The 16556-nt window shown below is 35.4% G+C and overlaps 1 protein-coding gene across 1 annotated transcript; it reads left to right on the forward strand.

Annotated features, from left to right (window-relative positions):
• The first annotated feature begins 5887 nt into the window (after window positions 1-5887).
• LOC136208615 (monodehydroascorbate reductase) lies at window positions 5888-12137 on the forward strand. Its single transcript, XM_065999675.1, has 10 exons — window positions 5888-6045; window positions 7037-7108; window positions 7679-7730; window positions 8248-8328; window positions 8515-8633; window positions 8721-8940; window positions 9036-9154; window positions 9250-9375; window positions 9759-9899; window positions 11576-12137. The coding sequence occupies exons 1-10, from the start codon at window positions 5995-5997 to the stop codon at window positions 11897-11899; spliced, it is 1305 nt and encodes a 434-aa protein (XP_065855747.1). The 5' UTR covers window positions 5888-5994; the 3' UTR covers window positions 11900-12137.
• The last annotated feature ends 4419 nt before the right edge of the window (window positions 12138-16556 follow it).

Here is a 16556-nt window from a genome sequence, read left to right on the forward strand (position 1 = left end):
AGATGTGGCACCTGAGTTTCCAAGCAGTCTGAGAATGATTTACATATAAGGCTTCTGAAAATGAAAACACAAAGAATATACCTCACCATAGCATGACAACAGAGAGAAATAGGAGGTCCGATCAATGGGAACTCAATTTTCTCACGATGTAAACTAATTAACTATCCAATAAAAGACTCCATAGAAACAGATCCGGTGAGGAAGATTTGGGATGCTAGGGTAGTTGCCCACATCCGAATAAAAGAGGAGAGATTTGCACATAGGAAAAAGAACTGAGACAACTGAGGAGGGAAACAAAGAAAAATGGAGAAGAATACCTCTGTTACAGTCGATTAAAAACTAACCCTGAAAAAGAATTCCATATTCAGTTCATAAATCCTCTAAAAAGGAACAAAAATTAGACAAAGAAAAAGGAAAATAGATCTAAATGAAGAAAATCAAAATTACCTCCTCATCATTCACTTCTGGACGGCTTCGGACTTCTCCGATCGAGTAGCTCTGAAGCTGAAAGTTTGAAGGAGAGAAGGGGAGATAGATCGAAGAAAGAGAGCAATGGAAGAAGAGAGAAGAAGATGGCTCGGATACCGAGGATTATGAACTGAAAACGGCACCGTTTTCGTGTGCAGGGGTTTGAAATTATTGATGAATGCTAAGGGGTAACATGGTCAGTATGGAGTCTAAGGGTAAGATTGGAAAAAATTGGCCAAAATTTCCTAATTTTACTGTTCCCTACCTATCACTTTTATATGTATATATAATTCTCATAGTTCAAATGAACATGTTATTTAGAACTAATAATTACTTAGATGTTCCATTTGAACCGGTCCAAATGAATCCCACTTAAGAGACAGTCACTCAAATCAAATGAAACATCCTCACTCATTTATGGATGACTAAAAAGATATAAAACTTGATTAATTAAGGATCATTCGGTTAATTTGAGTTCGAGATTTGCATTTTAATAGTTCGGAAGTAAATTGTTTTTTTCCAATGTGTGATTTGATTATATAAAAGCTTTTTTTTTTTATGAGGAAGGCGATTAAGCTCAGGGAATAGGAAAAAGACAAAAGAGAGAAGAGTAGTTATTCTAATGTATAATCATTCGAACCGAAGCCCGGTCTTACCGGTCTTCAAGAAGAATGTTCTGGAGGCCTGCAGGAGGCGCATCACACTCGTGATGTCCCAGGACATATGAACCTGTGAAATTTGCCATCCAGTCAGCGGTTTGATTGTCTTCTCAGTACACATGGGTAAATTGTACCTCTTAATCTCTATCCTTTAGTCGTTTACACTCACGTATAAGCCAAACAAACGGATGATGAACTGTAATCTGACTCTGCATAAATGATATGACTGATTTTGAGTCCATAATGATTCATCGAAATCCCTTACCCACACGGCAATCGTAATCCAAAATACAGACTCCCTAACTCCGCTAGTAAAGTCGAACAGATCCTTAAGTTTATTAGGTATCCACCTCGTCAATCTCCCATACAGTCCCGAATTAGTCCACCTGTCGAGGCCGCCCTCGGATTACCCTTACTCACACCATCTGTATTAATTTTTACCCAATCTGTTAAAGGCGAATTCCATCTAATCAGCCTCTCCTGTTTTTGCCTCGGATTCCCCTGATTTAGTTTTCTACCTGCAGCTACGCTTTCCCATGCTCGGTACAAAATGAACTCTGGAAATAACTCAAACGTCCCTCTTTCTTCAAACAGGCGGCTGTTTCACATCCTCCAAATCCACCATATTCCAATCGAAAAGATAACCGGCCACTCCATTCCATCCAACCTCATACGACAAGAAATATTTTCATCAATCCAATCTGTGCGATCTAGTGAGAAGAAATGCATCCTCGCAGTCATAGACGGTATGAGTTGTTTCCATATCCGTTATGCAACAATACAGTTCCGTAACACATTCAATACGCTTTCCTCCTCATCACACCATGCGCAACGCCCCTCCTCTATCATATGTCGGCTCAGACAACCCTGATTACACAGAATATTATTTTTTCTTACCAACCATACAAATAGCCGAATCCATTCTGGCACTTCCAGTGTCCACACTTCTTTCCAATTACCTGAGTCGGCTTCCTCACTCAGTCCCGTTCTGAAAAGGTCATATTCCATCTTGACTGAATAATTCCCTATCCTCGTTTCTCGCCAATACCAAGAATCATTCCTTTCATTTTCCTCAAAAATAACTAATGAGGCTAATTCATTTAGTGCATCACGTGGTAAAAGATGTTACAGAATTTTCCAGTTCCAATTGTTTCTAGTTTTCTAGTAATCTCGCACCATCTGATTCAAGTCCGAATCTGGTACTAGACCCAATGCTCGTGATTACAAAGTCAAGCTCCCACTCTAGCAGTCCGTCCAGAACACCGTCTGATGGCCATTCTCTACTAACCTGCTCGTGTCGGCTTTCAAGATCGCCGCTCCCGCCACAATGCCCTTCCAAGTTAGTGATTGACATCCTCTTGTGTGAAAAATATCGAATCCAGTACATTTTCTGCCATACTTTGATCTAATTACCTTCACCGAAAGGGCCTTATCCTCATTCAAAACTTTCCAGCTTAATTTGCCTAGCATATAAATGTTGAAACCGTGAGTCTGACGAATCCCAAGCCCTCCTTGATTTTTTTTTCTGACAAACAGTTTCCCATTTTACCAGATGTGATTTCCGATCCAACCTTGAGGACCCCCATAAGAAATCCCTATTACACATATCCAGCCTTTTACAAGTGCTCATTGGAAGAAGAGTTGTCTGCATCACATGAGATGGCAATGTTGATGTAACTGCTTTAACAAGAGTAAGTCTTCTTGCGAAGGATAATAATTTTGCTTCCCACCCAGCAAGTCGTGCATTAAATCTGTCCACCACATACTTGAAAGTGTTCTTGTTTACACGGGAGTGAAGGAGAGGCATTCTGAAGTATCTCTTAAGGTTATCGGTTCTTTCAAACCCAAAATGTCACAGATTCCCCTACTAACAACATCAGAAACATTTTATGAAAAGAAAACTCTAGATTTCCCAAGATTAACTTTCTATCCTGAACAATTACAGAATTGGGTCGTAATATTGTTGATAGCCACATTTTGACTTAGCTCCGCCTTTGCCATCAACACAACATCATCTGCAAAGAAAACATGTGTGAGTGATGGACCTGAACGTGAGAGTTTGATAGGCTTCCACACATCGCATTGCACTACATCATTAATCATGTGGCTGAGGCGCTCCAAGCATAAGATGAACAAATGCGGAGATAGAGGATCTCCCTGTCCGAGTCCTCTAGTAGGGCTGAAACTTTGCAATTTTTCACCATTCCAAAGTACCTGCATCTCTGAAGCAGCCACACATTGTAAAATTAAATTGACCTAGTGTGAGTTCAAGCCAAGTAGGGTCAGAGTCTCCCATAGAAAATGCCAGCTTATCCTATCATAGGCCTTCTCTAAGTCTAGTTTCAAAATCATGTCTCCCTGTCTGCATGTCTTTCGATTCATGGAATGAATTGCTTCTTGAACTAAAATGACATTATCACAGATGTTCCGTCCTGGGATAAAACTGTTTTGTGTTGGACCAATTAAGTCCCGTAGGATTAGTTTAAGCCTGTTTACAATGCACTTGGTGACAATTTTATACAATACATTACAGAGGCTTATTGGTCGGGATTGTGAAATATATTCAGGGCAGTCAATTTTTGGGTTACTGCTATTAGTGTCTCAGACAAAGTAGGTGGAATAATTCCTGAATTGAGGACATTTAGCACAAAGTCACTTACTTGTACTCCAACATGCTCCCATAGACGGTGGCAGAAAACCGCTTGGAAACCATCTGGCCCTAGGGCCTTAAAAGGGTCCATTTCAAACAACGCTTGGCGAACCTCTTCCACTTCAAAGCCTTTTTCTAGTTCTACTTTGATTTCATCATCAATAGGAGGGAGGTTGTCCATCGTATACATAGGACCTCTAACTTCCTCCTCCTCTATGTAGAGTTTCTTGAAATATTCCACCACCATCTCACACACGCTTTCCTTATCGTAGACCCATAAGCCATTAGCATCCCTCAAGCCACCAATTTTATTTCTTCGACGTCCAATCAGTGTAGACAGATGAAAGAAAGTTGTATTTCTATCCCCGTACTTCAACCACTGAACCCTGGATTTCTGAAACCAAACCAGTTTCTCTTGTTCCAGTAACAGATTAAGTTCATTTACTAACCTTTGTCCCAACTGCAGTAGCCCAGAGTGAACAGAATGTGCCAGAGCAGCTTGCACTCCCTCGAGTCGTCCATAAACTCTTCTCTTTTTAGCTTTCAAATTGCCAAAGACATCATGATCCTAGTTCTTCAGTGTTGTCGTAATTTCCTTTAAGCTGTCATCAACCTTGGCCGTATGGTTCTAGGCGGAATTGAAAAAAGTATTGAATTCACTATGTTCGAGCCAGGCAGCCTGGAAGCAAAAAGGATGGGAATTTGGTGTTGGTACAGTCCCTAATGAATTAAGCAAGATAGGTGTATGGTCGGAACGCTTTCTCGATAGATGCCCGACTGAAGCTTCAGGGAAAGTCGTTCTCCAGGTTGCATTACATAGGGCTCGATCCAATCGACAGGCTACTCTGGTACGAGTTGAGGAGCCATGGTACCATGTAAAGGTCGATCCCTAATAGCCAAGATCGATAAGTTCCATCATGCTAATCCAATCCGCAAAGAAATTACATCTATCCAAGGTTCGCATCGATCCCCCTTCCTTTTCATCAGCTGGTTTTATACAGTTAAAGTCTCCGATTAGGAGCCATGGTTGTGTAATGTGTCTTTTCAGGTCAAGAAGGCCAGCCTTACATTGCCTCTTCAATGCCATTTGCGGCCTAACATAGACGAAAGTTATGTCAAAACTTTTCTCTCCATCATAACAGTCAGCAGAAGTGACATGTGAGTGGAGAAACTATTTATTTTTCAAACGTACATCCACTTTAACACGAACCTCATTCCAAAAAACCCAAATGCCCCCGCTGAACCCTTCTGTTTCCACAATTTCCACGTTTGAAAACCTCCATTTTCTGCTTAATTCAACCGCTCTTGTGCCCGGAAGCCTGGTTTCTAGAAGCACAAAAATATCAGAATCATGTATAGAAATAATGTGTTTCATTGCTCGAAAGAAAAGAGTTCCCCTTGCACCAAAACAGTTCCAAGAAATTACTTTCATTGATAAAGATGAAGGTTGCAGAATTAATTGCCCAAACCAGACAGTCATCGAGTCTGTTGGGTCTCTGCAGTCCCAATCTGAACTCCTTTCATTGCTACACGGTTTGTTACAACCATCCAGTGCCCTCCTAGTATCATCAGTTTCACTCCTTTTATTCCTTAGCAGTACATGTCCTTCAGTACCTTTCAGCAGATCGGGCGGCCTTGTGTTACTTGTATTATCTAGACGACTCCTTTTGCCCTTATATAAAAGCTTTAAAACCTTATTTTTATTATAAAAACATAACTAATCAAATTTTATATTAGCAACTAACTAATTTATAATTTTACCTAACCATAAATAAAATATCATTCACTTAATACGTTGAACACTATTTTAAATGAATCAAATCCAACATATTAAATTAAATTAAATTAAAGGATAGAATTAAATTCCTGCTTAATTTTAAACTAAATTAATATTATTAACCAACTTAAGAACAAAATTGATTTAATTGGAAGAAAATATAAATAAATATCACGGAGAATGATCTGAACCTCGTTCAAGTATCGTGGCAGATACACAGTCAGCAAAGTATGGACGGCTTATAATTAGCCACGTGGACCCACAGCGTCGCATCTGAAGGTCAGCCAATTGCGAGCAAATCGCTTATAAACATCTGACCAATAACAACATTTGAACGAGCATCATTTTCTTCTTATACTTGCTCTATCTTTGCTTTTTTTCACTAGAAGAACTGTGAACGTTTGAGAGAGAAGACAGGACAGGAGATTTCTAACTAATCAATGGCAGAGAAAAGTTTCAAATACGTTATCGTCGGTGGTGGTGTCGCAGCTGTAAGTCTTTTCATCGATCCTTTTTCCTTATCCATTTGTTTATTGCGGTTTCCTGTTTAACAATTGGTTGATGAGATTTTTTGTTGAATTCTTTGTTGCTGTTGACGTTTGTGTGTTTGTGATTTTGGAAAATGAATTTGAAATGTGTAGAGGAGGCTTCGTTTTAGTTTTAGGATGTGCAGATCTGAGAAATTTTAGTTGTAGTTATTCAGTAAAACGATGTGTGCAGTCCACAGACGAACAATCTGTGTGAATTGTTTCCGATCAATTGATTTTTGGCAGTATAAACGCTAAATATCTATGTTTTTGGCTTTGATTACATATTTTTCAGTTAGAATTACTGTTTCTGGCGAGTAACCGGAGGTGAAGGCAGAAGGAAATTTGGACCTCTTTGTGCTTCAATAAATTAATCAAACTAATCAAAAGTTGAGGCTATATGTTGTATTACGTATACGATGTTGTAGAATTTATTATTCCAAGAACAATATATTATGAAGGCAAATTTGGCCACAGAAAGCTGTTGGCCCTTATCATCGGAAATTAAATAAATAACTAAATAAAAAATTTTGTTGGATCGTAACATGTATGGGGAAAAAAAGAAGTTAAATATTCTTTCAGCTTAAATTGGCTAAACGTTTCGAGCAAATGATTTACTTGTTGGATTGGCCAGATGGTAGTAAGCTTTCTTTGTTGTTCACTGCATAATATGCTATCGATATATATATTTTCTCTCTCCATAAGTTTCGGTTATTATTGTTATTATTTTCTTATCTAGGTTCAGTTTTGTTTTCATCTTCAATTGGAAATTTGAATACGAGGCTTTCTTACTTGCTGTTGCTGAGAACAGCAAATATATTTTATCTAATGTCTTTTTCATGTGGCTAAAACTTACAATGCAAGCGTGGTGATGAAACACTTTTATATGACTGTTATTACTTTGAGTTTGTAGTCTTTTTTCATTTTCTGATCTGTTATCCTTTTGACTGTATAGGGATATGCAGCTAGGGAGTTTGACAGGCAGGGTGTGAAGCCAGGGGAATTGGCAATTATCTCCAAGGAGGCGGTAGGGCCTTCACTATGCCCAAATATACTTATTGGATTATGGTGGTCTAGATGTAGTTATTTGTGATTTTTTTATTCCTTTAGCAACAAGATTCAATGGTATTTGTGAGATGAAAAGTGTCCTGCTGACTATTTTGCTAAGGATGATGTTAGGGCACATTGGTTACTGTTCTGTCGTACACGTGCAGAAGTTGTACCAAACTACATATATATGATAGAAAACAACCTAAGAATAGGCATTAATTTGATGGGATAGTCAATCCATTCCATTGTATTCTTATTACTGTGTTGTTATAATTGCCGAGCAAATGACATATTATGAGTGTAGCTATTAAATAGCTTAGAAGGTTAGCTTCACTTATATGTTTTCTTTTCATACTTCGACCAAGAGCAATTAATTCTTAGTAAGAAATGTATGTATAAAATTCTGCAAGTATGAGAGTTTTTATAAATTAAGAAATTTGCCTAAATTCAACACTGGTCATCTCTCTACTTGTCCCCCATTACGGTGTTTCTGTTATTCTTTTTACTAATTTCATAAATGAATTTTGTGTTTTTGTTATTGATGCAGGTGGCTCCATATGAACGTCCTGCACTTAGCAAGGCATATCTTTACCCTGAAGGTAAATCATTTAGCCTATTTGTACACTTAGCGAATAAGTTAACTCTAGTGGATGCAAACTTCTTGTTATTTTTAACACTTTGGTTGTAACCAATGTAACTAATATTGGTTTGTTACTAAGTTTAAGCTTAGTAACATACTTTTTTATGACACAAAGTAATAGAATTGTGGAGGCATAGGCTGCTTTTGATTGTGGCCTCACAATTCCCTCAAAATTTACCTACTTACTACATAATTATTGTAAAATTATATTTTTAATTATAAAATTTTGAAGTAACAAATACCTCTAGTGGGTTGTAACTTTTAGGTGTTATTTATGCCTAAGTAGCACCTGAAGTTTACAAACACCACTAGAGATGCTCAAGACCATATTTTTTGCAGAATATATTAAAAATAGGGTTGTGCTTTTTGTATGTCTCTTTTATAAATGTTGTTTGATACTGTCTGGTCGCTATGCCTTTTTTTTTTATGGGTTAATATGTACTACAGCTTTTTTCATCATGGAATTTATCTTTCAGGAACTGCAAGGCTTCCAGGATTTCATGTCTGCGTTGGAAGTGGAGGAGACAGACTACTTCCTGAGTGGTACACAGAAAAAGGTGATAGTGATAGTGTTTTACTCATCTTCTACTATGTGTTATAATTTTCTAACACCAGAAATAAGATGAAATGGATTGCTGCAGTTTCTTATTTTTCCTTCAAATTTGCTCTCCCATCTATTCTTGTATGGTTTCAAGAGGATAATGACTAAGGTAACATTACTTTCTCTGTGTTTAAACTTGCAGGAATTGAGTTGATCCTTAGCACAGAAATAGTTAAAGCAGACCTTGGAAGTAAGAATCTCATAAGCGCAGCTGGAGACACCTACAGATTCCAAGTTTTGATTATTGCAACTGGTTCCACAGTAAGTTCTATATGAATGAAATTTTCCATGAAGCATTCACATCTGCCTTACAAGCTTTCTTGAACATGATTTACTGTTTTGATGTAGGTTATTAGATTAACAGATTTTGGTGTTCAAGGAGCTGATTCCAAAAATATCTTCTACTTAAGAGAAATTAGTGATGCAGATAAGCTCGTAGAAGTAATAAAAGCAAAGCAGAATGGAAAAGCTGTCATTGTAGGAGGAGGATACATCGGTCTTGAACTCAGTGCAGCTATGAAAATTAACAATATTGATGTTACTATGGTTTATCCTGAACCTTGGTGCAGTAAGTTGATTACTTAGCTCCGCTGATTAGAAATAACCAACAAAAATGCACGTTTAGTTTTGTCTGGGTGACCTAAAATAGATTTTCTCTTGCAGTGCCTCGACTTTTTACTGCTGGTATAGCTTCTTTCTATGAGGGTTATTATGCCCATAAGGGAATCAAGATTATCAAGGGAACAGTCGCTGTGGGGTTTACTGCTGATTCAAATGGAGAGGTAATTATTCAAGTCTGATTAGCTGATAATCCTGGCACTGACATTTTGATGGGACCAAAACTATATGATTAATTTTCTTATGGTGGGTCTTACAGGTAAAGGAAGTGAAACTTAAGGACGGTAGGGTGTTGGAAGCTGATATCGTTGTTGTTGGTGTTGGTGGAAGGCCACTTACAACAATATTTAAAGGCCAAATGGTAGAGGAGAAAGGTGGAATCAAGGTTAGTTTAACTCGTAAAAGTAGAGCTGACACAACAACAGAATTTACAAAGAGAACCCGTCTGACATGACCTGTTTGACACATTTATCTTTTTTGATGCATTTTTATCATATATACTCATGTGAAATATTTAAATCATATAACACTATTATGATACGACAACCCAGTTTGACAGCCGTACATCAAAGTATTCTAGCATTCACGTACCGTTTGGCTGTCAAAAATATCATTTTCTGGCATTAGAATTTCCAGGATTGTTGAGGTTCATGAATATTGGTTTCTCTTCCACTTTCATTTGGTAAACGTGGCAGTGATTTAATATGCTGCATCAGTATCAAAACCTAGGTTCTTTTCTGTTGTACTAAACAACTTGTTATACTGCAGACTGATGCATTCTTCAAAACAAGTCTTCCTGATGTGTATGCTGTTGGTGATGTTGCTACTTTTCCTATGAAAATGTACAACGATTTGAGAAGAGTTGAACACGTTGACCATGCCCGGAAATCAGCTGAGCAGGCTGTGAAGGTATCTCTCTTGCTTTTGCTGTTTCTAGTTCCCTAACAAAATATTTGACTTCTCCGGAATAGAATTTGTAAATGTTATTTTGGGAGAAAACTACATTTTATACTATTGAAAGATAGAGTTCATATACAAGAATGAGGATAGGAAGTGGACAAACACACTAGTCCTTCGATTGCTCCTTAAAATTCTTATATTACAACTAGCTTTACATATGTTCATATTATACGCGCTCTCTCTCTCTCAAGCTAGAGCACATACAACGATTATGCCCAGCTTCTTATAGATCAGATATAGGTAACCTGAAGAAGCTTTAGTAAAGATACCAACTTGTTAGGTGAGACGAGGCCAAATAAAGCGACGGGAGATCATCACTGGAAATGTAAAGACCAAAAGTGACCGAGATGCGGTGAGATAAAACACCAATCTTTAGAAAAAGTGGAGTCAGTGCGGTCGCTCTCTAGGGCAAACCTGAGACTGGCTAGCTGAATGTGGCTTCTTTTTATGGAAGACCCGAATGTCCCTACTTACTAGGGAAGGCACGAGAAAAAGAATTGGAAAAGAAACATATTTAGTCTAAGAAACTCGAACATCCAAAACATAAGCCTAAATCCAAAAGCTCAAAAGCTTAATTAGGCTCCGATACCATGTTATTTTATGTGAAAACCATAGTTATTAAAGGTGCGCCTTTGGTGCACCAGGCGCATGCCTTAGCGACATGACACTCCCATGGCGTGGCGCAACCGCCATGGCGCGTGCCTGGTGTGCCATTTTGCTCCAAGGGGCAGTTGCCAAAGGCGCACAAAGGCACGCCTTGGTGACATAGGGGCAAGTTTATGGTTTTTAGGACAGTTACATATCTGGAACAAGCGTTGTGAAGCGTCCCAAATGAGAAAAAAAACAGATATTAAAAAGGAAGAGAAAGATCATAAGAGGAAGAAATTTAGTAGAATAAAATACAGAAAAAAAGCAGCCAAGGGAAATTTTGATCAGGTGTAGAACTTAGGATTTATTATTCAACTTTAACTTTCTAACATGGCGTTTATTTTTCATTTTAAAATTTATTTATGCTTAAGAGTATTGTCATGATTCAGTATTCATTGCATTTTTATGTTAGTTTTATAGTTCTATAATTTTTGTTTTGTAAGTGCGCCTTGTCTCGCGTGCGCCTTCTCCATGTGCCAAGGCTCCAGTTCTCCTAGCGCCTTAGTGCGCCATGCGCCTTTAATAACTATGGTGAAAACTATTCCATTTCATATTATTGAAAGATAAAGAGTTCATATACAAAAACAAGGATAGGAAAACAAATATACAAATCCCTAAAATACTTCTGTTACAGATGACTATGTGATATCGGAATACTTGGTTAAGAGAATTGTGTGTCTGCCTTCTATATTTCCGTGCTATTTATAGATATTAGAGTTTGTACCTTTGTACACGTGTCAACTTCCTATTGGTTCGGAACCTATCTTTCTGCAATATAGTCCGGAAGACCCTTTGTAGCTTCTTGGACTGGCCAAATACATGAAATTATGTAATAGTGGGCCTGGGCTTGTATGTCTAGGCTCTCAGTCTACTATTTCATACCATATCACTATGTACATATATGTTCATACTATAACAATCAATTGTGAACCAGAAAGTTCGAACTTAGAGCAAGTATAATGTCGTTGTCCTTGTAGGCCATCAAAGCGAGTGAAGAGGGGAAGACAATAGATGAATATGATTACCTTCCATATTTCTACTCTCGCGCCTTCGATCTATCCTGGCAATTCTATGGTGACAATGTGGGTGAAAGTGTGCTGTTTGGAGACACTGATCCAAATACAACTAAAGCAAAGTTTGGATCATACTGGGTCAAAAATGGAAAGGTTATTGGTGCTTTTCTGGAAGGTGGTAGTCCTGATGAAAATAAAGCTCTTGCTAAGATTGCAAAAGTCCAGCCAGCAGTTGAGAGTTTGGATCAGCTGTCAAAAGATGGCATTTCATTTGCCTGCAAAATTTGAGGTTGTTTTAACTTCTCTTTTTGTGAATGAAGGCTTCTAATAACAGAGAGCTGCATTTCGACTTTGCGAAAGAGCTTCGTGTTTTCTTATTAGATTACTGTGGAGGATTGTTGCACAAGTTTGCGTATTTAATCTGAGTTTGTGCTTGTAATTGTCATTTTTTCGGGGGTGATGATGTATACAGTGCATGCTTCTATTCTTATTAACATACAGACTTGGTATTGCCATATTTCCTTCATATATACAGCTCTAATTAGATTAACAAGATACTTTAAATTATACATGTATGATTAGACTAACGAGATACTTTAAATCTAAATTTATCCGTTTGTTTGAGGAAAAATATTGTGTTCTGGAAAATTTCATGCAGGGAAAATATTATATAGGAAAATAAAATATTTTCCTGTGTTTGGCAATAATACTGGAAAATATTTTTTGGTGTTTGGCTACAACACTGGAAAATATTTTTCAACCACTAAAAATGTGAAAACACAAAAAAACATGAAAATTTGTTGAAAACACAAAAAGTGAAAAAATGCGAAAATCACGAAAAGTAAAAAAAATATTAAAAATATGGAAACATGGAAAAAAGCGAAAATGTGAAAAAAATAATGTTAAAACATGAAAAACGTTTTTCATATTTTCGGCATTTTTTGTACGTTTTATCGTGTTATTAACGTTATTTTTTTTTTCATTTTTTGTGTTTTAACATTTAGTTTTTCCGTTTTTCCCTTTTTCACGTTTTCTTTTTTCGCGTTTTGTTAATTTTTGTGTTATTCATGTTTTTTCTTTTTTTTTTTTTTGTCTTTTCATGTTTATCGTGTTTTCACTTATAGTCATGTTTTTGTGTTTTATCATTTTTTTTTTTCACGTTTTCGCGTTTTTTGTATTTTTCATGTTTTTTTGTATAATTCGCGTTTTCTCTCTTTTTCGCGTTCATGTTTTGTGTTTTTTCAAGTATTTGTTATTTTTTTTTTGTGTTTTTCACGTTTGTTCACTTTTTCATGTTTTTTTGCAGGTTTTTTTAATATTCTCGTGTTTTTTTAATGTTTTCACGTTATTCATGTTTTTTTGTGTTTCATATTTTTGTATTTTTACATTTTTTTACGTTTTCCCCAATTTTCTCTAAACACGTATGTTTTGGGGAAAATGTTTTACTCTAGGGTAAAACATTTTCCCTTATTTCTTCCTTCCTTTTTCCATTGACATACCACTCATTTTCCTTTGACTTATTTCCCTGCCCAAACAAACACCGAAAAATTGAAAAAATATTTTCCTGCAGAATATTTTCCCCAAACAAACAGGTCTTAGCTTCATGAGTTTTGCTAAGATTTGGATCTTCTCAAATTGAATTTTAAGTGGATTGCTATTCACCTCCCCTTTTACTTATCACCACCCTCTATTTGATGTTTTTGCCTTCTCATTCTTTCTCTAATCTTTCCAAAAATCACAAAACTCTACACGAGAATCATGGCGGGAAATTATGGTAAATTTATTGGGAAGTTATATTTTTTTTGTTAAATTTTCGTCGAAAATACGAGTTCCGTCTCCGGATGAATCGCCCGCCTGGGCAGGTGAGATTTTCTCCCGCCAAGGCCAAATATGAGTATAAATTATTATTTTCCTAAATCGTCTATTTCTGAAGTTTTTGGGTCCATTTTTTTAGAATTTCAGTTTTGCTCGGGAGATAAAGAATTTTCAGTTTTTGGTAAAAAAAAAATGATAAAGACGAAATTGTTAAATGGGGGGTGATAAGTAAAAAAGGAGCTATGAATAGCAATACCCAATTTTAATTTGAGAGATGATTACTACATTTCAGCAATTAATTACAAAATTAATGAGTTTTTTTTTATATAGAGAGCATATATCGTTCCATTAAAGGAAAAAACACGGCATGAAAATGAGGAATAAAACTCTACACAAATTACAGGCTAAAGTGAGCACAAGATCAACAAAGGGGATAAAAAAGACAAGGACAATTAAAGCCATAAATCAAACTCGTCGTAAACATTCGTTTTTCATTATTTAGGACATTTCGGACATCTGAATCTTTTCTGCCGCAATACAGATAAGATAACGCAATTTTTGCTCTTTAAAACCCAAAAACTGTATAAATAATAGAATTATAGGTAACAGATGAAGTTCGACCGGAAAAAGAAATCCGATGAAATATATGAATTCCAACTAAAATGAAAATACCAACAAAGATTAAATCCCCGCTTTAAAGTGAAGATCCAAGAATTTCAAACTGTTATGCAAATTCCAAGCACAAACTCATATTTAATAGTCTTAGAACATCTTAAAGAGCCTCTTAGTTTGACTCTTAAGTTAAAATTTAAGGGAAAAAAAGTTAAAAATCAGAATCTCGGTGGCTGTTCAAATCACCAAGAGCCTATTCATCCTTGTGTCCACTCTTGAGGAGTCTCTCTCCTCTCGGTGTTATCAAATATAACAAAAATTAATAACTTTAATTATAAAATAATAAATATAAAGTAAATATAAAGAGTATTGTTGGAGATAATATTTCTTAGTTACTATTAAATCACTAAGAGTCAATTATTTATAGGCCTAATGCTCTCACAGCCCCTTTAACTTGTCCAAATTAGTTATTTTATCCCTCACACTCATTGAATGTCCTAGTTATCCCCTTAACTCCATAAAAGTGATATTTCTCACCCCATCAATTTGTCCATTTACCCTTCAATTCACAGAATGTCCTATTTACCCCCCTTAACTCCACAAAAGTGGTATTTCTCACCCCTTACCATTCGTTATCGATACCTAAATTGATGCTTTTTTTTAAACGTTAAACCTATATTAGTGTTATTTTGTACGTGGAACCTAAATTAATATTTTCCCAAAAACCATAGACCTATTTTAGTACATTATCCTTACATATAATGTCTTTAACTTGTTTATATTAATGTTCTTGTTATTTGTATCTTTTATTCATTCATTCTCTTTTCAATTTTTTGGCTAGTTAAATTTTGATTATCTAATTATTGTAATACAATATTATTATAATAATCACACGAAGGATCAATATAATTATCAAATTAAAACAAAATAAAAAAGTTGATATTAAAAAAATATATTTCCAAACCCATTTGATTAAGTCCTATTAATTTTGCATTATAAAAGGTAAGAAATACCACTTTTATATAGTTAAATGGGTAAATAGGATCATAAGCGGTAAGAAATGTCACTTTTATGAAGTTGATGGGATAAATAGGACATTTGATAAGTTGAGGAGGGGTAAAATGACCAATTTGGACAAGTTAAGAGGGTGAGAAATACCCATTTTATAGAGTTAAGAGGGTAAATAAGACATTCAATGAGTTAAAAGGGTAAAATGACCAATTTGAACAAGTTAAGAGGACTGGAGGAGCATTGGACCATTATTTATATTATTTCTAAAGAGTGGATTAAAAGTCTCTTAGAGATGCAAGCTATAATATTATTGTTCTGTTTGGCAAATAGTTGTTAGGTGATTACATTAACTGCTAGTTGATTTGACTAGCTATTTGTGTAAATTTGTTTCGTAAAACTTAACTGATTGTTAATAGTTGTTTGTATAAAATGATAAATAAAAACATATTTTATGGCTATATTCTATTTGGAGTTTAGGGTTAAAAGGTAGTATTTAGAAGTAAAAATATTCTTCAAAATAAATAGAGCAATAAACTAATCGGAAAAGCTCAAAAACCAACTTTTTCAAAATTATTTTCTTTGAAACCTATCTTCACCGAACATCATTAGAAGTTTGACTAATCAAACACTCTAAAATAGCTCAAATCTCTAATTTTACCTTAAAAAACTATTTGTTAAACAAACCACTCCACTAAAACTACGTTTGTTTACCGAAAAATATTAGACAGAAAAAAAAATTGTTAGAAAAATGAAATATGTTCCAAATACTTGGATGACACTTAGAAATATTTACGCTATTTGGTTGTCTTGGAAAAATATCCTATAAGCGGCCGATGAAAAACATGAAAAAAGAAAAGAGATTCAACCCCTTTAATCAGCTTTTTTCCACTTTTCATTTTTTATATTTTTCCTTCACTTTTTTTTTTTGTATTTCCATTTTTTAGCTTTTTTTTTTCATTTTCAACTCGTTTTTAGTTTTTTCATCTTGTTTTAAAAAATTATTACATGACATATCAATCCAACTCCTTTAATATACAAGCATATTGGATTAAACATAAAAAAAAAAAAAAAGACAATAAAAGGGTTAGAAAAATATTTTACTCAAAAAGATAAGTTCTACTTACTAAATATCACTCATTTACACAGTAGCGTTCACATAAACCCTGAATGAACAAATAAATTCGATCATTCAAGATTAGATCTAGACTCATTAAATTTACATTTTAAGATGCTTTGAATCCCTATCGTACAATTATAATGAACTCAGATCCAACGATGATCATTCATGATCCAAGTAAACGCTACTGCTAATTCACAATGAGTTTTACCAAAATTACATTATAATTTCACAAAGTTCCACCAAGTTTTGAGTGAAACCTTTATGAAAGATATTTACTGACAGTAATGTCACCAAATTTTTTTCTGCAGTTTCAATAATTAGAATCTACCTTTTGACAATATTATCTAGAACCTTAGCACAGAATCTCAATTTAAAATGAAGCCAATA

Source organism: Euphorbia lathyris, chromosome 10, assembly GCF_963576675.1.
Source record: "Euphorbia lathyris chromosome 10, ddEupLath1.1, whole genome shotgun sequence".
NCBI classification, from domain to species: Eukaryota; Viridiplantae; Streptophyta; class Magnoliopsida; order Malpighiales; family Euphorbiaceae; genus Euphorbia; species Euphorbia lathyris.